The sequence below is a fragment of the Leptonychotes weddellii genome, chromosome 5 (genome assembly GCF_054177405.1).
Source record: "Leptonychotes weddellii isolate Sample4059 chromosome 5, ASM5417740v2, whole genome shotgun sequence".
Lineage (NCBI taxonomy): Eukaryota > Metazoa > Chordata > Mammalia > Carnivora > Phocidae > Leptonychotes > Leptonychotes weddellii.
The window spans coordinates 73724576-73747212 of NC_138373.1; the positions used below are offsets into that span (position 1 = coordinate 73724576).

At 46.0% G+C, this 22637-nt stretch overlaps 1 protein-coding gene and 1 long non-coding RNA gene across 10 annotated transcripts; one reads left to right on the forward strand and one right to left on the reverse strand.

Moving 5' to 3' along the window:
• Positions 1 to 157: 157 nt before the first annotated feature.
• On the forward strand, positions 158 to 22626 carry PHC1 (polyhomeotic homolog 1). 9 transcript variants are annotated; one of them, XM_081821162.1, is made up of 16 exons: positions 444 to 528; positions 1903 to 2045; positions 3462 to 3619; positions 5159 to 5269; positions 6488 to 6568; positions 7325 to 7474; positions 8076 to 8231; positions 13447 to 13942; positions 15981 to 16789; positions 17632 to 17779; positions 18028 to 18239; positions 18819 to 18933; positions 19603 to 19729; positions 19953 to 20103; positions 20560 to 20791; positions 21626 to 22626. In XM_081821162.1, exons 3-16 carry the CDS (start codon positions 3506 to 3508, stop codon positions 21778 to 21780), a joined length of 3057 nt encoding a protein of 1018 aa, XP_081677288.1. In that variant the 5' UTR covers positions 444 to 528; positions 1903 to 2045; positions 3462 to 3505; the 3' UTR covers positions 21781 to 22626. The 9 variants fall into 9 exon arrangements, with proteins under 9 accessions (XP_081677287.1, XP_081677288.1, XP_081677282.1 ...); XM_081821161.1 differs by lacking the exon at positions 1903 to 2045 and having other exon boundaries at positions 158 to 528; XM_081821156.1 differs by lacking the exons at positions 444 to 528; positions 1903 to 2045 and having other exon boundaries at positions 19621 to 19729.
• Positions 11828 to 15997, reverse strand: LOC145721716 (uncharacterized). Its single transcript, XR_014145573.1, has 3 exons — positions 15284 to 15997; positions 13955 to 14038; positions 11828 to 13106 (listed from the first exon to the last, which is right to left on the reverse strand). It is a non-coding gene; the product is annotated as an uncharacterized LOC145721716 (long non-coding RNA).
• Positions 22627 to 22637: the final 11 nt, after the last annotated feature.

Below are 22637 nucleotides of genomic sequence, written 5' to 3' on the forward strand. Positions count from 1 at the left end.
AGAGCAGAAAGAGAGAGCGAGAGAGGGGGAAAAAAACCCCGGGGCCTAGAGCGCAGAGGCCCGGGAGCGGCGTCGTCATGGCAACGGGCGCCGGCAGGAAACGAGGGACGCGCGGGAGGGAGGAGGGGGAGGAGGGCGCCGAGGGGAGGGGAGGGACGGGGGAGGGGTCCGGCTGCCCCGGAAGCACCTCCCCGCCAGCCCCCTCCTCCAGCCCGGCCCGCAGCCCCCGGCCTGCAGCCCCCACCCTCTCGGCCCGGCAGGAAGTGACAGGCCCGGAGCGAGCCCCGGAGGCCTGGCAGAGCCGCGGCCGGGCCCGCACCCGGAGCGGCGGGAGGGGCGGGGAGCCGCGGCCGCGCCGGGCACCTCCCACCCCGCCCTCGGCGCCCCCGCCCCTCCAGGAAGGGGAGGAGGCGAGGGGAGCCCGCCGCGGAGGCCGAGCGAGCCCCCCGCCCAGCCCGGCGACTGGGGACCCCGGCACATGAGGTGGACGCCCCCCAGGAGCACTTGGGTGCAGAGCCAGGCGCGAAGGTAACCGGGCGGCCGCGGGCTGGGGAGGGACAGGACCTCTGGGGGCTTGGCTGCGCGGGGATGTTTCTTCAGCCACCTCCGTCTGTGTAACGCCCCAGGTACCTCCCCCAGTTTCTTTCCCTGCCTACCTCTAGCGCTTAGCTCTGCGGTCCTTCGGCTCTGTCTGTCCAAGTCTTCTTGCTATTCGTTTCGCTGCGCTGAATGCCGTCTGTCCGTCACCCTAGTTGCTTCTGACTGCTCCTTTTCTCATTCATTTTTCCTTCTCTGACTTTGGTCCTCCCATCCAAGCATGCTGTCTGGTAATCTCCCTGCTTTTTATGGTCCGGTTGGTCCCTCGGTCTCCAATTCCTTGACTTCTGTCTGTCTCTCTCCTGCTTGTCTCCCGGCTATCAGTAAGCACATTTCCCTGCTCACTTGGGTCAGTTCACTCCTGGCTCCACTCTATCTGCCCCCTTCCCCCGGTGTCTTTGATTCCTCTTTGGAACCTCATTTTCATCAAGGTTCTGTATACAGCAAGGACCCCTGGGCGCTTACTATCCCTATTCTCCAGATCACTTCCATTTCTTTTGCACAGTCTTACCCCGCCCCCCCCCCTTCTCCTGCCGCCCTTCTCCGTCCCATACTTTCTACAAGACAGAGTTTTAGGCTTAGGAAAATTTATTTCCTCCAACTCTTGGCTCAATGGACCCAGTCCCAGGTCCATTTCACTATTCTAGCTCCCTTCCAGAGGTCTGTGCTCCTTACCTAACCCAACCCATACACACTCAAATACTACCTTTCAGGGTGACCATAGTTTAGCTATTGTGGGCACCTCTGTGGATCAGCTTCTCGCACTTTCTCTTCTGACATAATTCTGAAAATTTAAATGCACTGTGCCTCCCAAACTTTTTGTTGTTTTCATTTTTTGTGTTTAATTTTGCAGTCCGAACATTGATCACAAATGAATAGTATGTGCCTGGGATCCAGGAATCCTGGTTTTGATGTCAGTTTCTCCTGATTTTATTACTTAAGCCAGTACCTTTTCATCTCTCTTTTCAATTCACAATCTGAAAAAAAAAAAAATACCACTAAGACTTCCATTTTGGGGGAGATGTGGGGTCCTACAGTTTTTAGCATTTTCACCTATGAATATAGGCGTTAATGTCTCCTCTAACTAGTAAAGGGGTCTCATGTCTCTGAGTCCAGTGAACTAAATCCATTGATCTATGTAACTATGCCATGCTGCCTCTAATCCTTACCCACTTTTTTTCTTCACATGCTGATAATGAGGATTCATGGGTCTGTATCTGTTCAGTGCTTTGATATTGTGGCAAAAGATGTGGGAGAAGATAACTAGAGTTGAAGCTGATATGATTTCTTCTGTGTACTTCTTAGGTTATATCCATGTTTGCAGTGACGTTTGCTATACCTAAATAAAACTGAAGAGATGGGTTGAGTACTTGGGGGATAATGATGCCATCCGATGATACTGGGAACAGAATAAGAAATCTCCCCAACTCTGTTTCCAAGGCCAAGCGGTTTGATTTTATTTACTTTGTTTTGGATGTAATCATTATGATAAATCCATTTTAATAAAACTGTTGACAGGCCTTAGCAGGAATTCTGGTTTGATGTTTACATTCCTAAACCGAACAGTGCTTTGCTGACCTAGTATTTCTAGTGGCCCCGTGCCTCCAAAGTAGAGAATATAGTGTCTAGGCCTAACAAAAGAGGAGAAAAAAAAGAATGAACAAAAACCCTTATTGTCATTTAGTGTTGTTTGGAGGCATATTTCTTCTTACTTCTCTTCTCCTGTCTCTGCTTGGTTCTTAGCAGTGTCTTCATGTCTTTTTGCAAATTTTAGTGTAGACCCCAGAGGGTAAATTCTGGTTACTAAAATGAGCTAAAAAGTTGAGTTTTATTTTCTTGAAGATTTTCATTGCTGTGTATTTAATATGTGTAGTACCTGGTAGTCATTTGTTAAAATGATATGTTACATTCAGTTGTGAAGGCTTTTCTGCAAATGGGGAAACTGAGGTGCCAGCAGGGAAAGTGATGTGCCCAAGGTGTTTTTATTAATAACCTGAGCTGGAATCAGGCAGCTATTTGTATAGCTCTTCTACCTCCTAGTTTTTTGTTTTGTTTTGTTTTAAAGTTTTATTTAAGTAATCTCCACGCCCAATGTGGGGCTTGAACTCATGACCCCAAGATCAAGAGTTGCACGCTCTTCGCACTGAGCCAGCCAGGAGTCCCTCTACCTCTAGATTAATGACTTTCCATGATGCATTTAACATATCTGTATCTTGAGCCCCTCCTCCATAAAATGAGGACAGTGAATACTCAAACCAAATGACACTGCCTTAATCACAGGTTTTTTGTTTTGGTTTGAGGAAGCAGCATGTGTTAATGTAAAGAGACTTGATACTAGGAAAACTTTAACTTCAGAAAACCTCATTTCTACAATTATAAGATGGGGATAATCATATTAAAGCACTGTGAGAGGTAATGGAGATGAAGAGCCTAAGCCAGCGAGAGGAGGCACCTGGTGACTTCTCAGTAAATGGTAAATGTTAAGGTGATGCTGGTAATGATGTTGCAGGTGCAGATAAAAGTGAGAAAACAGGAACTTTTAAGTGGGACTATTTTAAACTATTAAAAAATGTTATGGGAATGTAAGGTAGCCTTAGTATTATGAGTCTTAAATTCTAGCCATTTGATATTTAATAGACAGTCATGAGGGAATATGTAAAGGTTTCTTTTGAGACACTGCATAGTTTCAAAAGATGGTATGGGAAACATATGGTTGTAAGTGTGTATTGCAGATTTGGTAGTTAAGCCCAAGGAGTCATGGCTAATGGAAAGAAGAGGAAGAGTCTTAGATAACTTGAATGATAACATGAAATAATAGTTTGAGATCAGGTGTGAATTTTAATCCTTCGCTAACTTCCATCTAGGTCTTGAGTCAGAGCACCGGCTTTGGGGACCCTGGACCACTATCATGGAGACGGAGAGTGAGCAGAACTCCAACTCCACCAATGGGAGCTCCAGCTCTGGGGGCAGCTCTCGGCCCCAGATAGCTCAGATGTCACTGTATGAACGGCAGGCGGTGCAGGTGAGGCTCAACTGTGAGGGGCTGTGATCTGTGAATATTGGCTTTGGGTGGGCACAGGTGCTGGAAGATAATTGCTCTTAGTTCCTTTCCAGCAAACTGAGAGAGATGGATTAGGTGATGACTAATGTCCCTTCCAGCTCTGAGAATCTTAGGAGTTTACAACAGTTCGAGCAAGCAAACAGAGAATGAGATTCAGTCAGCAAATCACGGTTTTTTTATACCATTCAGTTCATGTAGCTAGATTCTAACTAACCATTTCTCTTCATGGATTGTCAGGTTTTTAATCTTCGGTCTCTCTTGTAAATCGCCCTGAGTAATGGAAGTATGAAACTCTTTGGAGTTTTATTTTTAGACAAATAGTAAATTCCATGCTTTAAAAAATCTTGGGAATGGGGCATTTTACTCAGAATATCTTGGTTGCTAGAATAACTATGCACATCATAAGAATAGTTCTAATTATTAAAGAATAAGAATACAGTAATATCCTGAAGGTGACACTAAAACTGCAGTATCATCTTTATAAACATCTACTGTAAATATTTGAAAATGCCAGTTATTTGAAAATTTTACCTGATAGAATCTTTCATAAGCCACTATTTACTCTATTTTTCATCATTTTCAACCACCTGGGGCTCTGTCCCAAGAACATGGTCTTTTGTGTCCCTAGAACATGGTCTTTTGTGTCCCTAGGATATGGTCTTCAATTTTTTTCTTCTATCTCTCTATCTATCCATCCATCCATCCATTTATTTATTTATTTATTTACTTTAAAGATTTTATCTATTTGTCAGAGAGAGGGAGCGCACAAGCAGGGGGAGAAGCAGGCAGAGGGAGAAGCAGACTCCCTGCTGAGCAAGGAGCCCGATGTGGGACTCGATCCCAGGACCATGGGATCATGACCTGAGCCGAAGGCAGACATCCAACCGACGCATCCCTATCTATTTATTTTTAAGTAGGCTCTCTACTGGAGCCCAACATCAGGCTTGAACTCATGACCCTGAAACCATGGACCTGAGCTGAGATCAATAGTTGGATGCTTAACTGACTAAGCCACTCAGGTGCCCCTATTTTTATTTTTTTTTAAGTAAGCTCTATGCCCAGTCTGGGGCTTGAACTCACAACCCCGAAACCAAGAGTCGCATGCTCTACCGGCTGAGCCAGCCTGGCGCCCCTTCTTCTCTTTGTATTATTTGATGTCCAATTTATTTTCAACTTGGCTAGTCCAGTTCTTTTCCTTGCTACGTCATGTATCTCCACATTCCATTTTGGGAATTAAGAGTTCATGTGAGTTACATTGCTTTACTTTTCTTTGTATACAAGATCAGAATTAATTGTTTCTCCACTTTTTGAGAACTATGCGAACTTAACTAGTTCTAATATAAAAATGGACAAATCAGATGTTGACTTAGCCACGCTCCCCATCTTCCTTTGTTTCTCTCTTTCCCAGTTGTCCCTTTCACCAGATCACAGTCATTTGCATAGAATAGGAATTAGGAGCAATTCATTCTAAGTGGGTTGGTCCTCTCTTTTTCCTCTTAGGCTCTGCAGGCACTGCAGCGTCAGCCCAACGCGGCTCAGTATTTCCACCAGTTCATGCTCCAGCAGCAGCTCAGCAATGCCCAGCTGCATAGCCTGGCTGCGGTCCAGCAGGTGAGAGGTCAGCAGCCAGCTGGCCCAAGAGGGAGGGGATAGGCACTACCGGTGGGTCGGGGCATACTGCCTCCTGCAGTCCTCCTGCCACTCAGGCTAGAAGCATCGTCTTGTCTACCTCCTGTCCTTCCGTAGGAGGACGAAGGGGTCTTAGTTTTTGGGGTTGCAGTAGGAACTAGGAGGTAGAATGTCTGTGTTCTAGGACTACACTGTCCAATATGGCGGCCACTAGTCACGTGTAGCTGTTGAGCACTTAAAATGTGGCTAGTCCAAATTGAGATGTATAGTAAAATTTTGGATTTCAAAGACTTAATATCGAAAAAAAATGTAAAATATCTCAGTATTTTGTTTTTATTGGTAATATGTTGAAATGAGATGCATTGGCTTAAATAAAATAAAGTTTATTTCTCCTGTTTCTTTTCACTTTTTAATTTTTATTTATTTATTTATTTTTTAAAGATTTTATTTGACAGAGAGCACAAGCAGGGGGACAGAGAGGGAGAAGCAGGCTCCCCGCTGAGCGAGGAGCCTGATGTGGGACTCGATCCCAGGACCCTGGGATTATAACCTGGGCCGAAGGCAGCCGCTTAACAGACTGAGCCACCCAGGCGTCCCCACTTTTTTATTTTTATTTTTTAAGATTTTATTTATTTATTTGAGATAAAGAAAGAGAGCAAGAGAGAGTGAGCATGAGCTGGCGGGGAGGGCAGAGGGAGAAGGAGAAGCAGACTCCCCACCAAGCAGGGACCCCCAATGCGGGGCTCGATCCCAGGACCCTGGGATCATGACCTGAGCCAAAGGCAGACGCTTAACCGACTGAGCCACCCAGGCACCCCTCTTTTTTTCACTTATTAAAAAATGTGTGTACTAGAAAATAATTTATGTGGCTTGCATTGTATTTGTTTTGGACAGCCCTGGGCTAGACTTATGAGTGACTCATGATATGAACTGGTCAAAGGTTCTTCTTCCACCTAAAAGAAAGTGGGAGGAGGAGGAGGGCAGATTACCCGACTGCCCCAGGAGGGTTATGTGGGAGTTACTAGGTTGGCATAGGAGGTAATGTGAGAGTTTTGGGGATAGTGAATATACTTTTCCTTGCTCCGTAGTAGAGTCTCTGGGTTTTTATCTGAAATCTCTATTACATTTTGTGCCTGTGATTAGAAGATTCAGTCTTTCCTTCGTTGTCTCTGCTTTCTTGTTTCCTTTCCCCTCTAACAGGCCACGATTGCTGCCAGTCGGCAGGCCAGCTCCCCAAACACCAGCACGGCACAGCAGCAGACTACCACCACCCAGGCCTCAGTGAGTACCGCGGCTCCCCATCGAGAGGCTTCCTTCCCTGGGTCTTTGTCTCTGGGTGGAAGGACTTTGTGAATTGAGCCATCAATGGTGATTATTGCTCTTATGTAGAGAGTCTTAGTAAAAGGAAAACAACTGACTGGAATCTATATAGGGGTCTCAGTGAGGAGGTCTAAGAAAGGAGGAAGAAAATTCTGGGGAAGAAGAGGAGATGACAAAGGGACGGGACTGATCTCTGGACCCGTTTTTTTTTTTTTAAAGATTTTATTTATTTATTTGACAGAGACAGCGAGAGAGGGAACACAAGCAGGGGGAGTGGGAGAGGGAGAAGCAGATTCCCCGCTGAGCAGGGAGCCCTATGGGGCTCGATCCCAGGACCCTGGGATCATGACCTGAGCCAAAGGCAGATGCCTGACGACTGAGCCACCCAGGCGCCCTGATCTCTGGACCCTTTAACAAGGAGTGAAGTCTGCTCCATTTTGTTCCTTTTCCCTCTCAACTGGTAATGTTAGTGGTTAGGGACTAGTTTCTTTACTTTGGTACTACCCTCCAGTAGCCAGGATGACAGTTATGGTCAGGAAGGTATTATTCATTTCCCCCTGACTCTGAAAATAAGATAGTCTGTTCTTAAAAAAAAAAAAAGAAAGAAAGAAAATTAGATATTCTGTTCTTCACTGTGTCCCTCTGCATTTGTTGGTGATGTGCATTTCTTTTTACGTCTCCTAAGTCTTTAGTTCTGTTCCTTTCTGTACCACACAGATCAACCTGGCCACCACGTCGGCCGCCCAGCTCATCAGCCGATCCCAGAGTGTGAGCTCTCCCAGTGCTACCACTTTGACCCAATCTGTGCTACTGGGGAACACCACCTCCCCACCTCTCAACCAGTCCCAGGCCCAGATGTATCTACGGGTAAGCCACGAACACAACCACCATTGTTCTAGGGGCATAATTGTTATGCCCCTGCCACAGACTTGAGCGAAAGCTGTTTGATTTAACCATGGTTGCTCAGATACGTTAAGATATGCTGATCTACTTCCTAGGCCTGCCTTACCTTTAGAAGTGATGCTCAGTATTCACAGGTAGCCTGCAGATTGCATTGAGATCCTAAGTGAGAAGGTGTCCGCCTTAATATTTGACTGAAGTGGTGTCACATAGAATCTAATCTTCAAACCTGTGGCTCGAGTACCCAAATTCTAAGTGTTATCTCTTAGCCTGTCTACTTACTATACATAAATACTTGTTCTAAAATCCTCATTGTCTCAACTTCTTTGATGTTTGACTCTTTGATATCAATCTATAGTTTTATATACATTCTAGGTTTCCTTCTGGATGATTCATCGCATATGGAGAATAAGGGTCTCCTGGGTTGGTGTGGAAAGGGGCAGGGCTTAGCAGTTTCGTATCTTCTGTTTATTTTGTCTTGTGGTCCTTCCCTTCCGTTTCTTCTGTCTTTCTTCTTCTCCTCTTGTTCTCTTTCCTTTGCTCTTCCTCTTCCTCCTCTCCTTGCCAGCCACAGCTGGGAAACCTATTGCAGGTAAACCGGACCCTGGGCCGGAATGTGCCTCTAGCCTCCCAACTCATCCTGATGCCTAACGGGGCAGTGGCTGCGGTCCAGCAGGAGGTGCCATCTGCTCAGTCTCCGGGAGTTCATACAGATGCAGATCAGGTCAGTGGCAACCACTTGACCTGTGGATGGGCACTGGGGAGGATGAAGGGAACCACCGTAGACCAGGGCCCACCCTGCTACCCCATTACGACTTCTCGGGATTCTTATTTTTTCTCCCCTTTTCTTAATTTCCATAGCACTCGAATCCCTTGTAACTTGTGAGTTATTTGAGTTAGGAAGGGAAGTGGAGTTGACTGAAAACAGCCCTGTAGATCTGGGAAGGCTTATTCTCAATCCAGGGCAGATTTCCTTATATTCTTTCAGCCCTCCATGGCTCAGTTTTATTCAGGAGGTCTTAGTTCTTTTCATTTGCAGTGCTCTCTTAAAGTAAGGGGTGATTGAGGGAATTCTGCAGTTAGGTAGATGTGAAGCCCACCTGGCTGTTGCTGGAAGAATGTTTGATTCCTTCTCTTTATGAGTTACTGTGGCTGCCAACTCTCAGTAGTCTGTTTCTCCTCGCTGTGTGCCCAGGAAAGTCTTCTTCACCGTTGCTTCCCATGCCTTACCCCCAAACATGTACATATATTTCGAGCCTGAGTTTTTGCTACTTATGGATGGAATACAAATTGGGATCGCATAATAACTTTTTTCATTCTTTTAGTTTATCAGTTAGCAAGTAAATATTGAGGTTGAGCTCTTTCTACTGATGTGCTCAGATATACACTAGAAACTTGGGAAGCTTGAAAGGAAAGACAAGTCAAGTCTTCAAAGATCTTAGAGAACAAAGAAGTACAAAGATCTTAGAGTCCAAAGAGGTACAAAGTAAACGGTACTAACTTGGAGTGACACATGAGTTTAGAGAAGAGTTGGCTGCATCCCTGCTCAGGACTTTTGGGATACTTGAGGAGATTCTCGAAGGATCGGTAGGATTTGATTTGGAGTTAGAAGAAAACTGGAGAGAACAGTGTGTGTAAAGGCTTGATTCATATGTGACTGAGTTGGGGATGAGTGGATAAAGTGGAGACAACACACCTGATGGTAGAAAAGGTCATTGTCAGGGAGAAGTCTGAAAGCCAAGTAACTTCATAGGTAGCAGGGGTCAAGGCTGGCTATTGCACAGCAGATTAATAGGATAAGGAAAATACTTTGGAAAGAATCATCTAGGAACATGTGCCTGGAGAAGAAAGAGAAGTTAAGGAACCTAGTAAGAGATCCTTGGGGGTCATTTAGTTACTAGAGTAAGACCTTCGTTTTAGACTATGGTAACAGCAGTGGGATCAGAGGATGAGGTTGAGACTGGTTTCATATCCAGTTCTTTCATTTATCCATCTCTTTATTCATCAGATATTTGAGTGTCAATATGTGGAGGGACAGAGTAGTGGTTGCAAATGTGAATCTGATAGTTGGGTCAGATTCCAAGTCCATGACTTACTGTGTGACCTAGGCAAATGGCCTAACATCTTTTTGCCAGTTTCTTCGTGTATAAAATAGCTATTGTTAAATACCTACTTTGGGGTGTGTTGAGGATTAAATGAGTTAGAGATTACAAATCATTGGGCACCAGACATTACACAAAGAATCACCTGAATGGTTTAATAATTGCTTCATTAGAAAGTACAGAGTGCTCTGAAAACACAGAAAGAGACCTGATTCAGCCTTGGGATCGGGGTGAAAGTCAAGAAGACTGCCCCGAGGAGGTGACATTTAAATTGGGTGTCCGGTGAAGACATGGAAGGAGAGTGGTGAAGGCAGGGGAACCTTATGTCCAAATACCCCTTGAATCCAAAGAGGAGAGAAGGAGCTTTATATATTTGAGGAATTGAAAGAAGACCTGTGTGCTTGGAGTTTGGCAAAGGGGGATGGAGATGGTACTGGGGAGGTAGGAGAAACTTCATCTTGCAGGGCGTTGGGAACAGTGTTTAGGATTTTGGGCTTTATGCAAAGGGTGATGGGATACTATGGGAGGATTTTCAATTTGGAAGTGACCTAGAAAGGTTCGAGGCTTATTCGTTTTTTTTTGTTTAAAGACTATGTTGGCTCCTCTGTGGAGAATAAATGGAAGTGGTGTGAGTGTGAATCTAGGGAGAACAACAGTTTCGGGGAAGGATGATGTTTGGGTTAGGCAGTAACAACGGCGATGGACAGAAATGAATGGATTTGGGAAAAACTTAGAAGATCTTTGAAAGAGGAAAACTGATTCAGTTGAGGGAAGTGCCAGAGACGAGATGTGATGGCGGTGAGGCCTCTGCTTAGTGCTACTCAGGAGATGGAGCCTGTTGGAGAAGGGGATCTAGGGTGAAGTTAACTTTTGGATACCACTGTCTTAGACGTGCTTGTGAGTCAGTGGGTCACGAGGTCAGCTGTTTTATATATTTGGTGCTTGAGCTTAGAGGGAAGGTCTGAGTTGGAGATAAACATTCAAGAGTAGTAGACACATAGATGATAATCAAAGTCAAGAGAGCATTTGACATTGCTTAGGGAAAGGTATGGATTGACAAGAGAAAAGCCTTTATATTGAGATGGAGCCCTGAGGGTTAGGAGTGTTTAGAAAATAGTTCAAGGTCAAGTAGAGGCTGATGAACTGGCAGAGGGGAGTAGGAAGGAGTGACAGAGAAATGGGAAAAATCTGGATTATGTGGTGTCATGAAGACAAGGGAGCAGAATGTTAGAACTGGCAGGGAGTCCTCTGTCAAACGCAGTAGAGAGACGAGATAGAGTTACTAATATGGACGGAGAACCATTTCAGTGGAGTTTGGGGGGTTGAAGCCAAACTAGTATCACTTGAGGAATGGTTGGATAGTGAGAATAGATGCAGTGAATGTAACCAATTATTACCAGTTTAGTAATAAAAGGAAAGGAGGATGAAGCTGGGGTTGGGGAAGTGGGGTTCAGGTGTGATGGGAGGGTGCCTTTAGCGGTGAGGTTGAAGATACAGGAAGGAATTGAGAGTACAAGTTCCTTGAGAAGGAGGAGGGCTGGGGCCCTGAGTGTGGAGAAGGACTTGATAGGAGGGAGGATAGAAGGGAGAGCAGGGAGAAGGAAGTGGTGGGGGTTTGTGAAGGGCATGTATAGATTTGGTGATGGAACTGCTGCAGTGTGCTCATGTGATGGTTTTATTGTCTCTGCAGGGGTGATGAGGGAGAGGGGGAAGAGCAGGTGGTTCTGAGGTATATCGGGAGACCAGGAAAGTTTTAAATAGTCATTATGGAAAGCTGATTAGAAACAAATTATATAATTGCCCGATCACATTAAGTGCCCCAGCACCCCATCCTGATAATCTTGTCAATCTCTCTCAAAAGCTCTCACCTCTTTACTGCTTGCCTGAACTCAGGGTCTTTATATTTTTCACCTGCATTACTCTACTGGTTTTCTAATTGGTCTCTTGACTTCAGCCTTGTCTACCTCTAAGCATCTTCCATATTACTATCTGAATAAGTTTTTTAAATAAGAAAATACCTGTTGTTCCTAACATTATTTTAAATGGTACTTCTGGTATACTGAATTTGATAAATCATAATCCTTGGTTCGTGACATCTTGTCAGCAGTGGTCCATTCATGGCCCACTCTTAGTTATTTACTATGTTTTAATGATGTAATAAGCAATCCCCAGTTCCACCCACTGCCTGCCCCTACCCATGGTAACAATCATTCTGATTCCTAGGTTCATCCTTCCCTGTGTCCCTTTTTTTATAGTTTTATCGTGTTTACATATATTTTTAAAAAGTACTTTTTATTATGGAATATTTCAAACTTATGCAAAAATAGAAAAAAATATGAATCCCTTTGCACCTGCCAGCCAGCTGCAACATTTATCAACACATCGCCTTTCTATCCAGGCCACTTTCCTCCACCTGTGGATTATTTAGAAGTAATTCCAAATACCATATGTTCTATATTTTGTGTGTGTGTGTATATATTTGTATTTAAGTTTATAAGGTCTTTGTGCTGTATGTAATTTGGGGGGAATACTTTGTTAATAGCTTATTGTCAAGATCCATCCATATTATTGCATGTCATTGTATTTTATTAATTTCTATGTAGTATTGAACCATGTGAATATACTTTAGTTCATTCATCTTCTCTTCTGATAATGGCCATTTGGATTGCTTCCAGACTTTCGTTAACTATGAATAGTGCTGCTGTGAACTTTCTCACACATGCCTCCTGTTGTATATAGCAAGAGTTTCTCCTGTAGAATTCCTGGATTAGGGGGTGTGTGAATGTTCAGCTTGAGGATAAGATGCCAAACCATTTGCCAAAGCGGTTGTACTGATTTACACTTCTGTCAGCAATGTTTAAGAGAATGGTTTCAGCTGTAGAGTTGATTACGTTTATTCTGATTAATATTCTTCAGTGGCTTCCTGTCATCAGTGAAGTGCTCATCAGTCCTCTCTTCATATTCTGGGGTACTTCCTATGTCAGGCACTGTGCTAGGTGCTGGAAATAGAACAGTGGGGAAGATGGATAAACTTTCTGTTCCCGAACTAAGGTTCAGACTCTCCTCATTTGAATGCACCAAGCCCTTCCTGATCTGAAACCTTCCTCCCTCCCCGGCCTCAGCCTGTCTTCCTAGCTTCATTTCTTTCCACTCCCTCCATCTCACCCCAAACGTAGTGAAATATTCATAATTTCCAGAAATGCTATGCTCTTCCTTGGCTCGATGGTCTTCCAAATGTTACCTATGTCTTCAAACTTCGCTTTTGCTCTCACCCATGGAGTCTCAGATGGAACAAAAGACTTTTTTAGGAAGTCTTCCCTAATCTCCCCGGTCTGAGTCCATCTTCCTCCTCTGCTCCCATGGCACTTTGCGCAGATCTCTGCATAGTATAATAGGACTATCGTTGATTTTCTTGTCTGTCTGTTCCGGTAGAAAGTACTCATTAAGAGCAGGGACAGTGTCTTTCGTCTTTGCATTTCCAGTATCCAGTGTAGTACCTGAAACATAGTAGGTCATTTGGTCAGTGTTGAATGAATGAACGAACGGAGAAGAAAGGGAAAATCTGAGACATTTTGAAGGAATAAATGAGCAAACTTGCTGATAGATTTGATAGTGAATGAAGGAGACTGAAAATCAAATAGGATTCAAGAGTCCCTCCCTGGGTGACTGGAAGGACTTTAATGTATGTAATTGTAAAGGTGGGGGAACAAGGTTTGAGGGGGGGCTGGGGAATATCTGTAGCTGTCTTCACTGCTTCTGAATCAGTCACAGAAGTCTTTGACCTTCATGCCCCCTGTTCCCCTTTTCTCAGTATATCTTTTTCTTCTTATCTTTCAGGTGCAGAATTTGGCAGTGAGGAACCAACAGGCCTCAGCCCAAGGACCCCAGATGCAAGGCTCTACTCAGAAGGCCATTCCTCCTGGAGCCTCCCCTGTCTCTAGCCTGTCCCAGGCCTCTAGCCAGGCCCTCGCTGTGGCTCAGGCTTCCTCTGGGGCCTCGGGCCAGTCCCTCAACCTCAGTCAAGCTGGTGCAGGCAGTGGGAGTAGCATCCCCGGGTCCGTGGGGCCAGGCGGAGGTGGCCAGGCACCTGGGGGCTTGGGTCAGTTGCCTTCCTCAGGAATGGGTGGGGGTGGGAGCTGTCCCAGGAAGGGCACAGGAGTGGTGCAGCCCTTGCCCGCAGCCCAAACAGTGACTGTGAGTCAGGGAAGCCAGACAGAAGCAGAAAGTGCAGCGGCCAAGAAGGCAGAAGCAGATGGGCCTGGTCAGCAGAATGTGGGCATGAACCTGACACGGACAGCTACACCTGCTCCCAGCCAGACCCTTATTAGCTCAGGTAAGCTGTCACCTCTCCCAAGGTCATTATTCTCTCAGAACTTGTTTGAAATCTTCAGAGTACATTGCTTTGCCATTTTTCCTGCTTCTCTTGGTCCTGGAGTAGTGGAAGGAAAGAAAATCACATCAGCCTTGATCATCTTAGTCCAGGGAGAGAGGAGGACAGGTAACAGAGGTAGATCTCTGTTTCCACCAGGCAGCAATCCATCCCCCCTTCTTGGCCCTGAGTTTGTCACTTTACCCATCCCACCCATTCATTTACCCAGTTCTTAACTGAATTGCCTGCTGTAGGAGGTGTAGGAGGTGTTAGGGATGCATCTTTGAAAAACAAATTCCTTGTCCTCATGGAGCTTACGATTTAGCTTAAGGGATGACTTCTCTCTATTTATTTTATTTTATTATTTTTTAAAGATTCTTTTATTTGACAGAGAGAGACACAGTGAGAGAGGGAACACAAGCAGGGGGAGTGGGAGAGGGAGAAGCAGGCTTCCCGCGGAGCAGGGAGCACGATGTGGGTGGGGCTCGATTCCAGGACCCTGGGATCATGACCTGAGCCGAAGGCAGACGCTTAACGACTGAGCCACCCAGGCGCCCCTATTTTATTTTCTTTTTTAAAAAATTTTATTTATTTGACAGAGAGAGAGAGATCACAAGCGGGGTGGGCAGAGGGAGAGGGAAAAGCAGGCTCCCAGCTGAGCAGGGAGCCTAATGCAGGGCTCGATCCTAGGATGCTGGGATCATGACCTGAGCCGAAGGCAGACGCTTAACCGACTGAGCCACCCAGGTGCCCCTCCTCACTCTGTTTAATGATGATTTGTTGGGCCAGGGTAGAGCGGAGATGGTGTAAGTGCCTTAGAGCACTTAGGACTAGCAAATAGAGTCACGGTTTGTTTTTTTTTTTTTAAAGATTTTATTTATTTATTTGACAGACACAGCAAGAGAGGGAACACAAGCAGGGGGAGTGGGAGAGGGAGAAGCAGGCTTCCCGCGGAGCAGGGAGCCCGATGTGGGGCTCGATCCCAGGACCCTGGGATCATGATCTGAGCCGAAGGCAGACACTTAACGACTGAGCCACCCAGGTGCCCGAGCCACGGTTTAATATAGTGAACTTGTGATCATCTGGATCAATGATAAGGATAAAAAAAGAAAAATAACCCCAGTGGTTTATAGTTGCTTTTAGACTGTGGTTCGGTATAGTTAGATGTGTGCACCTTACTTGGTAATGTTTATTTTTCCCTGCCTTGTTTCTAGCACTTTAGTTGTTGCTGTATTTGGATGATTTACTTACAAAAAGTTATGAGTTCGTCATCAGCTATACTCCTCCTACCTAGTATTTACACACCGTAGCACTCGGTTTCCGAAGTGCTTTCATCTCCTACATGCTCCCTGGGCAGTCTGGGAGAGTCGCGAGTGGGGGAGATTGTCGGCGCCGCCTGCCGCAGAGGAAACTGGGTAAAGGCCGGGCCTGCAGCAGCTGGCTCTTGAGACTTCTCCTAGGTGGTGACCTAACCTGATGAGTCTGAAGAACCGAGGCATCCACGGGAAGCTGTTGGAATCTTTACCTCTGTGGACATTTATTCTCTCAGTGACCATTAAGTCTTTCTCATGTGCCGGGTGCTGGGCTGGGTTCTGGGGATGTACAAATGTAGAAAGCAGGAACTCAGCCCTTGAAGAACTCAGTCTAATCATACGGGCGATGGGCCAGCCCTTCTCCTTTGCTGGATCAAACGGACAGGATTTAGTGTAGCAAAGAAAATAAAAGTTAGCTGGCTGCAAGAAATTACTGAGGACCGTGAAATGACAGCGCAAGGGACTTCTTCCCTTGAGGTCCTTCATTGTAGAGAGAGATAGTTGGTTATGTCTGACTCAGAGAGAAGAGTAGGAATGAAGCGATCTCCCCGGTCCTTCCCGGTTAGGTTGCCATTCCCTGTGTGATACCAAAGCTCGGTACGCCTTGGAAAGGTGATTTCACTTTTAACTTGTAATGTTAATGATTATTTCCCGCTCTTCTTTGTTCCGTCCTGGGCTTGTTGCTGTAGCCACCTACACGCAGATCCAGCCCCACTCCCTGATTCAGCAGCAGCAGCAGATCCACCTGCAGCAGAAGCAGGTGGTCATCCAGCAGCAGATTGCCATCCACCACCAGCAGCAGTTCCAGCACCGGCAGTCCCAGCTCCTGCACACGGCCACGCACCTCCAGCTGGCCCAGCAGCAGCAGCAGCAGCAGCCCCCGCCGCCCCCGCCGCCGCCCCCCCCGCCTCCCCCGCCGCCACCGCCGGCCACCCCCCTCCCTGCCCCTCAGCCGCCGCAGGGTCCGCCTACGCAGCAGGTCCCACCTTCCCAGTCCCCGCAGCAAGCCCAGACCCTGGTGGTTCAACCCATGCTTCAGTCTTCACCCTTGTCCCTCCCGCCTGACCCAATCCCCAAGCCACCCATCCCCATCCAGTCCAAGCCACCTGTAGCACCCATCAAGCCTCCTCAGCTAGGCGCCACGAAGATGTCAGCTGCCCAGCAACCACCGCCCCACATCCCTGTGCAAGTCGTGGGCACCCGGCAACCGGGGACGGCCCAGGCGCAGGCTCTGGGGTTGGCACAGCTGGCGGCTGCCGTACCTACTTCCCGGGGGATGCCCAATACGGTGCAGCCTGGGCAGGCCCACTTGGCCTCCTCACCACCTTCATCCCAGGCTCCCGGGGCTCTGCAAGAGTGCCCCCCCACGTTGGCCTCTGGGATGAGCCTGGCTCCCATGCAGGGGACAGCACATGTGGTGAAGGCTGGGGCTACGACCTCCTCACCTGCTGTGGCCCAGGTACCTGCTGCCTTCTACATGCAGTCCGTGCACCTGCCGGTGAGTGAGGTCTGATGGTTTTGAGGGCACAGTCACCCTTGAGTGGACCTGGGGCTCAGTGGACCCATATGGATCTTAACTTGGGAGGGGAGTAAAGAGTTGGGAAGGTTGAGATGCTGGTATTTATCATCTTACCTTCATTACTTCCTTAGAAGCCCCATCTCCAAATACAGCCATACTGGGGTTAGGACCTAGGGATTGGGAGGGGGAGGGGACCACAAACATTTAGTCCATGACAGATAACGTAATTAATATGTGTGAGTGAGCATGTATGTGTGTGGTGTGTGTGTGCACGCACATGCACGAATATGGTATTGCAGCAACTGCTCTGTTAATTGTTTCGTCTGTGACAACTATTTGTTACAAACTTTGTAAAACTTAAACTGCTATGTGCTTCTTTTATAAGACAGACATTGATGGAAGGTTAAGATACTGGTATTTATTTGTTCCTTTTGTAGGAGACATTAATGCATATAATAATCTGTACTTCATACTCCTAAATTTGCTACTGAAATCATTCTGGGTTTTTGGATCTGTACTTAGATCAAGATAGCCTTAATCACTTAAATTGGTCTTTAGAAAAACAGTGGTTCTCAGTGGGGCCATATAATGAACCCAGGATCCCGAGGTGTAGGTCAGGACTAAATGTGACAGTTTCTTTTGTCCTGATGTAGAAGATACGCTTCTTGGGAATGACCGGGAATTTTAGTGTACTGTGGGAAGTACACAAATTGGGAAATCTGGAACTAAGAACATTTTCACTGACAGTATGAGAGTCATTGAGGTTCCTTATTATCCTTCACTCATAAATCTTGGTTTCTTTCCTGTTCTTCACTTTATAGAGCAAACCCCAGACACTGGCTGTCAAACGCAAGGCAGAGTCTGAGGAGGAGAGAGACGATGTCTCCACATTGGGTTCAATGCTTCCTGCCAAGGCATCTCCGGTAGCCGAGAGCCCAAAGGCCATGGAGGAGAAGAGCAGTCTTGGAGGTGAGTAACTGACTTCTGCAGTCCTTTTGGAGTGCGGAGATTAGAGACCTGTTCTGAGTGAGCTCGGAGCTAAATCTGGTTCCGTAGAAGATGGGCCTGAACTTGGTGGACGAATGGGTAGATCCAAAAACAGGGACTCCAGGGTGAATGATCAAAGGTGAACATGTATGATTGTGGAAGATCAGACTGGCTTGGCTAATAGAGGGATCAATTATGTCATCCCCTATCTGTTCCTTAATTTGTTCCAGAGAAAGTTGAACCAGTGACTGGTGTGAATGCTAATACTCCAAGCAGTGAACTAGTAGCCTTGGCTCCTGCCCCATCTGCACCCCCTCCTACACTAGCCATGGTGTCCAGACAAATGGGTGACTCAAAACCTCCACAGGCCATCGTGAAGCCCCAGATTCTCACCCACATCATTGAAGGCTTCGTTATCCAGGAAGGAGCAGAGCCTTTCCCGGTGAGGGCAGGGCCATAAGGTGGGACTTTCAAGTGGGGACTTGGTCTGATTATTATCTTTCCAAAGTCCACTAAAATCAAGTCTCAGAACCATTTAATTATTCGAGAATGGTTCAGTTCTGTTGTTTGTATGGTTAATTGTAAAGAAGGAAGGGAAGGGGGAAAGGAAAGAATATGTGTAGACCAGCAAATGAAAGTGTTGGGAAGAGAAGGAAGAAGCTATAATGTTTAGTTACACAAACTAGGCTGTATTATAATGAAGAAATTTGTGGTAGAGAAGTTAAGGGACTTTTCTAGATACTAGGAGTTGCAGAACTAGGACTAGAACAACAGGTATCTGCAACTTCGGAAGGAAAAGGACAAGCTAGAGAGCCAAGGTAGGAAACTTTTCCAATGGCTCATCTGAAAAGAGCCAGTTAGGGCCTCTTGATTGCCATGTTGAAAAATGTTTCTCTAAACCAGACTTGGCCATTAACTCCGAGAACCAGGCAAAGGCATGGCGGTGAGAAATAACTGGGGAAAGTTATAGAGAAGCAGAAAGGGACTAGGCTAACCTAACTGTAAACTTTTTCTGGCACAGGTGGGTTGTTCTCAGTTACTGAAAGAGTCTGAGAAGCCACTACAGACTGGCCTCCCGACAGAGCTGAATGAGAATCAGTCAGGGGGCCCCTTGGGAGGGGACAGCCCATCTGCTGGTAAGTATTTAAATAGAGACCCATCTGGGGAAGGAGGCTCAGGGAGATGTGTTTGAGGACTCGGTGTAAAATGGTAATTATTTAAAGTGGGAGGTATACAAAGTCCATCCACACACAGGAACTGTATTAAATATCAGAATGTGTAGAATCACACAAAAGGAGTTCCCTATCGGATTAGGGTGATTTAACAAGCCAACCTGAATTTTATTTACTTGTTTACTGTAAGGATGTATTTTTCAAAAGATGATCTAAAATAGTATATTTCTTAATTTCCATTTCTCCTTATTCTAGGTTTTATAATCTATATTAAGGTCTCTTGTTTACATTTCTCCCACTGCTTTTGTAAACTTTTGTTGGGAGAGGGATCCTGTATCTTTCTAGTTAGTAATTAGTTCCTCTCTCCTATTCTGAATTGCAGTCTTGTCTGCAGTCTGAGAGTATGAATTGGGATAATCAGTCATCGAAAATGGAAACTAGGCTGGTTTAAGTCAGGAAGACCATGCTGTTCTTGAGGGATGTGTCTTTATGGTTTTGGATTTTGAGCTTTTTGTTTGAGGGATTCTGAATTAGGTTGTGTAGGTCTTGGGGGGCAAACCCTGAAAGTAATTAGAGTCAGCTGTGGGCCTAATGATGGCCCAAGCGGCAGCAGTACCAGTGACAAGTCTCCAGGGATGCCTTGTTTTCCAGAGCTAGATAAGAAGGCAAATCTCCTGAAGTGTGAGTACTGCGGGAAGTATGCTCCTGCTGAGCAGTTTCGCGGCTCCAAGAGGTTCTGCTCAATGACCTGCGCTAAGAGGTACCATGGGCACCCACCCTCCCTTCCTCACCTTCAGCACCAGCTTCTCCATCTAACAGTGGGCCCCTTCCCTAGGATCACCTCACAGCTGATGTTTCCCGTCTTCTTTGCTTTCGTGTTCTTCCCCGAGTCGGTACCTAAAATACCAATTCCCATGTAGTGAAGGCTAGCCAGGTGGTTGTCTCTGGCACCGCTGACATCCCATATATGCCCCGACCCGTAGGTATAATGTGAGCTGTAGTCACCAGTTCCGGCTGAAGAGGAAAAAAATGAAAGAGTTCCAAGAAGCCAACTATGCTCGCGTTCGTCGGCGTGGACCCCGCCGTAGCTCCTCTGACATCGCCCGTGCCAAAATCCAGGGCAAGCGCCACCGGGTGAGCGTCTTTTGCAGAGCCAGCAACTTTTAAAATGGTCCTTTTTCCTTCCTCTTTCCCTACGGGGCAGTTCCTTTGCCCCGGTAAAAGAGTGTGAGACCAGAACTCTTGAGTTTTGTATTGATGGCATTACTCCAAATTCCAAGAGATCCTGACTCCTTGTCTCTTCTCACCTGATTACTGGTTCATGTGTCCATTAATCATTACATTTGACAAAATCTAGATTACGATTCTTGGAAGAAGGGGAGAATCAAGAAAGTGATAGTTTATACTTCAAAGTTACTTGAGAGTGGACTAGTGACTCCGGGCATTTGCAAAGTACAGTTTCTTCACTGTAATACTAGTTTCTCCTCTATGCCCAGTATTAACCCGAACCCAGTTGACTGGGAAGGGGCGAGGGAAAGAAACCTTCTGACACTTATTCATGACCTCACTGCTTTGTGTTGTTCTCCGTAGGGTCAAGAGGACTCTAGCCGGGGTTCAGATAATTCCAGTTACGATGAAGCACTCTCTCCGACATCTCCTGGGCCTCTATCTGTGCGAAGTGGGCATGGAGAACGTGACCTGGGGAACCCCAATACAGCGCCACCGACGCCGGAATTACATGGCATCAACCCTGTGTTCCTGTCCAGCAATCCCAGCCGTTGGAGTGTAGAAGAGGTGTATGAGTTTATCGCTTCTCTACAAGGTATTGAGGGCCTATCCAGTAGAACCCAGATCACATACAGGTTTACTTTTCTTTAGATTATCCCACATGGGCCTTTGTGACAGGGAACAGAACTAGAACTGACTTTTAAGCAGTAGGGGCTTAAGTATGGTTATGACGAAGGCTCTATTCATATTTACCCAGGTTACTTGCCCACAGCCTGGTTTCTTAATTTCCTTTTGGGCTGATTGTCCTCTACTATGTCAGCAATCTTGCAATGTTTGATTTTCACTTTTATATTTCTTACCAATAATTTTGGGATAAAGTATGTTTTTTATATGTGATTTTGTGATACCAGACATAGATAAAAGACTGTTTCCACTAAAGGGATTAGGAAAGTAGGGGCCATCGTTACCCCCCACTCTTCCAGGCAGGATTGTTTGTAAGCTGTTCTTGACAAAGGATGGTTTTCTCCAGAAAAGAAAATCACCTTACCCTTTTTGCCGTTTGTCTGAATTCTCGACCCTTAAACAAAGATGCCCTATAGGCTCTGAACTTTTGATTTTTTTGCTACTGGGAAAGAAAACATGCGGTCTTGCTCCTTCCCTTTTCTCCCTCAAGCTATTTGAATGAAGTTATTTCTGTGATTGAACAACTTTGTTCTTCTTTCCTCTTGGCTTTTTTACATAGCCAGTTTCTCGGATTTCATTTTACTTCCAAAGCTTCCCACCTGAGACTTTTATATTCCTGAATTTAGGATGAGTACTTTGGGATTAACCACTGCTGGGTCTCCATTTTTTCATCTTGAGTTTCCCCCTCCTATCCTCTGGTGCCACCACCTAGTTTCTCATATGTATTCCCACCATTTCCTTCTAGGCTGCCAAGAGATTGCAGAGGAGTTTCGTTCCCAGGAGATTGATGGACAGGCCCTTTTATTACTTAAAGAGGAACATCTTATGAGTGCCATGAACATCAAGTTGGGCCCTGCCCTCAAGATCTGCGCCAAGATAAACGTCCTCAAGGAGACCTAAGGTGGCCCTCTTGCACAAACGAGCCGAAGGCAGACACTCTCCACTGTCCAGGTTATAACCTGGTACCAGCAGACTCTACAGGGAAGAAAGAGCTGTTCCAATTACGTAAATCTGAGACAGGGAAGAAAAGTGCAAGAATTTGTTGCTGGTGCTACATGGCGGCAGCTGTGACATTTTCTCTGGTTCTACCTTATTTTTTAAAATCATTACAGTTCTCACTTTTCTCACCTACCCTAATCTAATCTTTATAAAAGAGGCAGTCTAGGGAACTAGGACTGCTCAGCCTTATCCTGGAGTGGAGTATCTAGCCAGGGTCTCAGTTCTCCAAGAGGAGGAGTAGACAGTATGGTAAGGTAAGGAAGTGGGTGGGACGTAGGTGTGCCTCCACAACGGGAGAGGTAGGGTTCTTCTAGCTTGTGTGACACAAGTTTAGTGACATCTGGTACTCCCTCTCTTCCCTCTGGATTGCCCAACTGCGGCTGTGGCCCAGAGTTTTCTTTGTTGTCGCTCCCTTAGTACTGAACGTCTTCTCCTGCATCCATGGCAGAGTCACTCGCTGGTGCAGAGACTTGGCTGGCGTCATTCTGATTTGCTGCAGGGGCTAAAAGGTGTGTGGCACATATGTGGCTGTCACTCTTTCCGCATCCCCCTGCTCCCTTCAGTTTCCCTGTTGTGTCTCCTACCCTGCCTTTCTTTTCAATTCAGCTCTGCTCTGTCCTATAGCTTTACTAAAACGAGAGTGTGTGGGGCTGAGGTCAGGAGTATAAGTACCTGCCTTAGGCGCTATTCCTTATACAACAAAAATATTAAATATTTTTTTCCTCCTCAGTAAAAGGATAAAAATTGGTCTCAGTTGT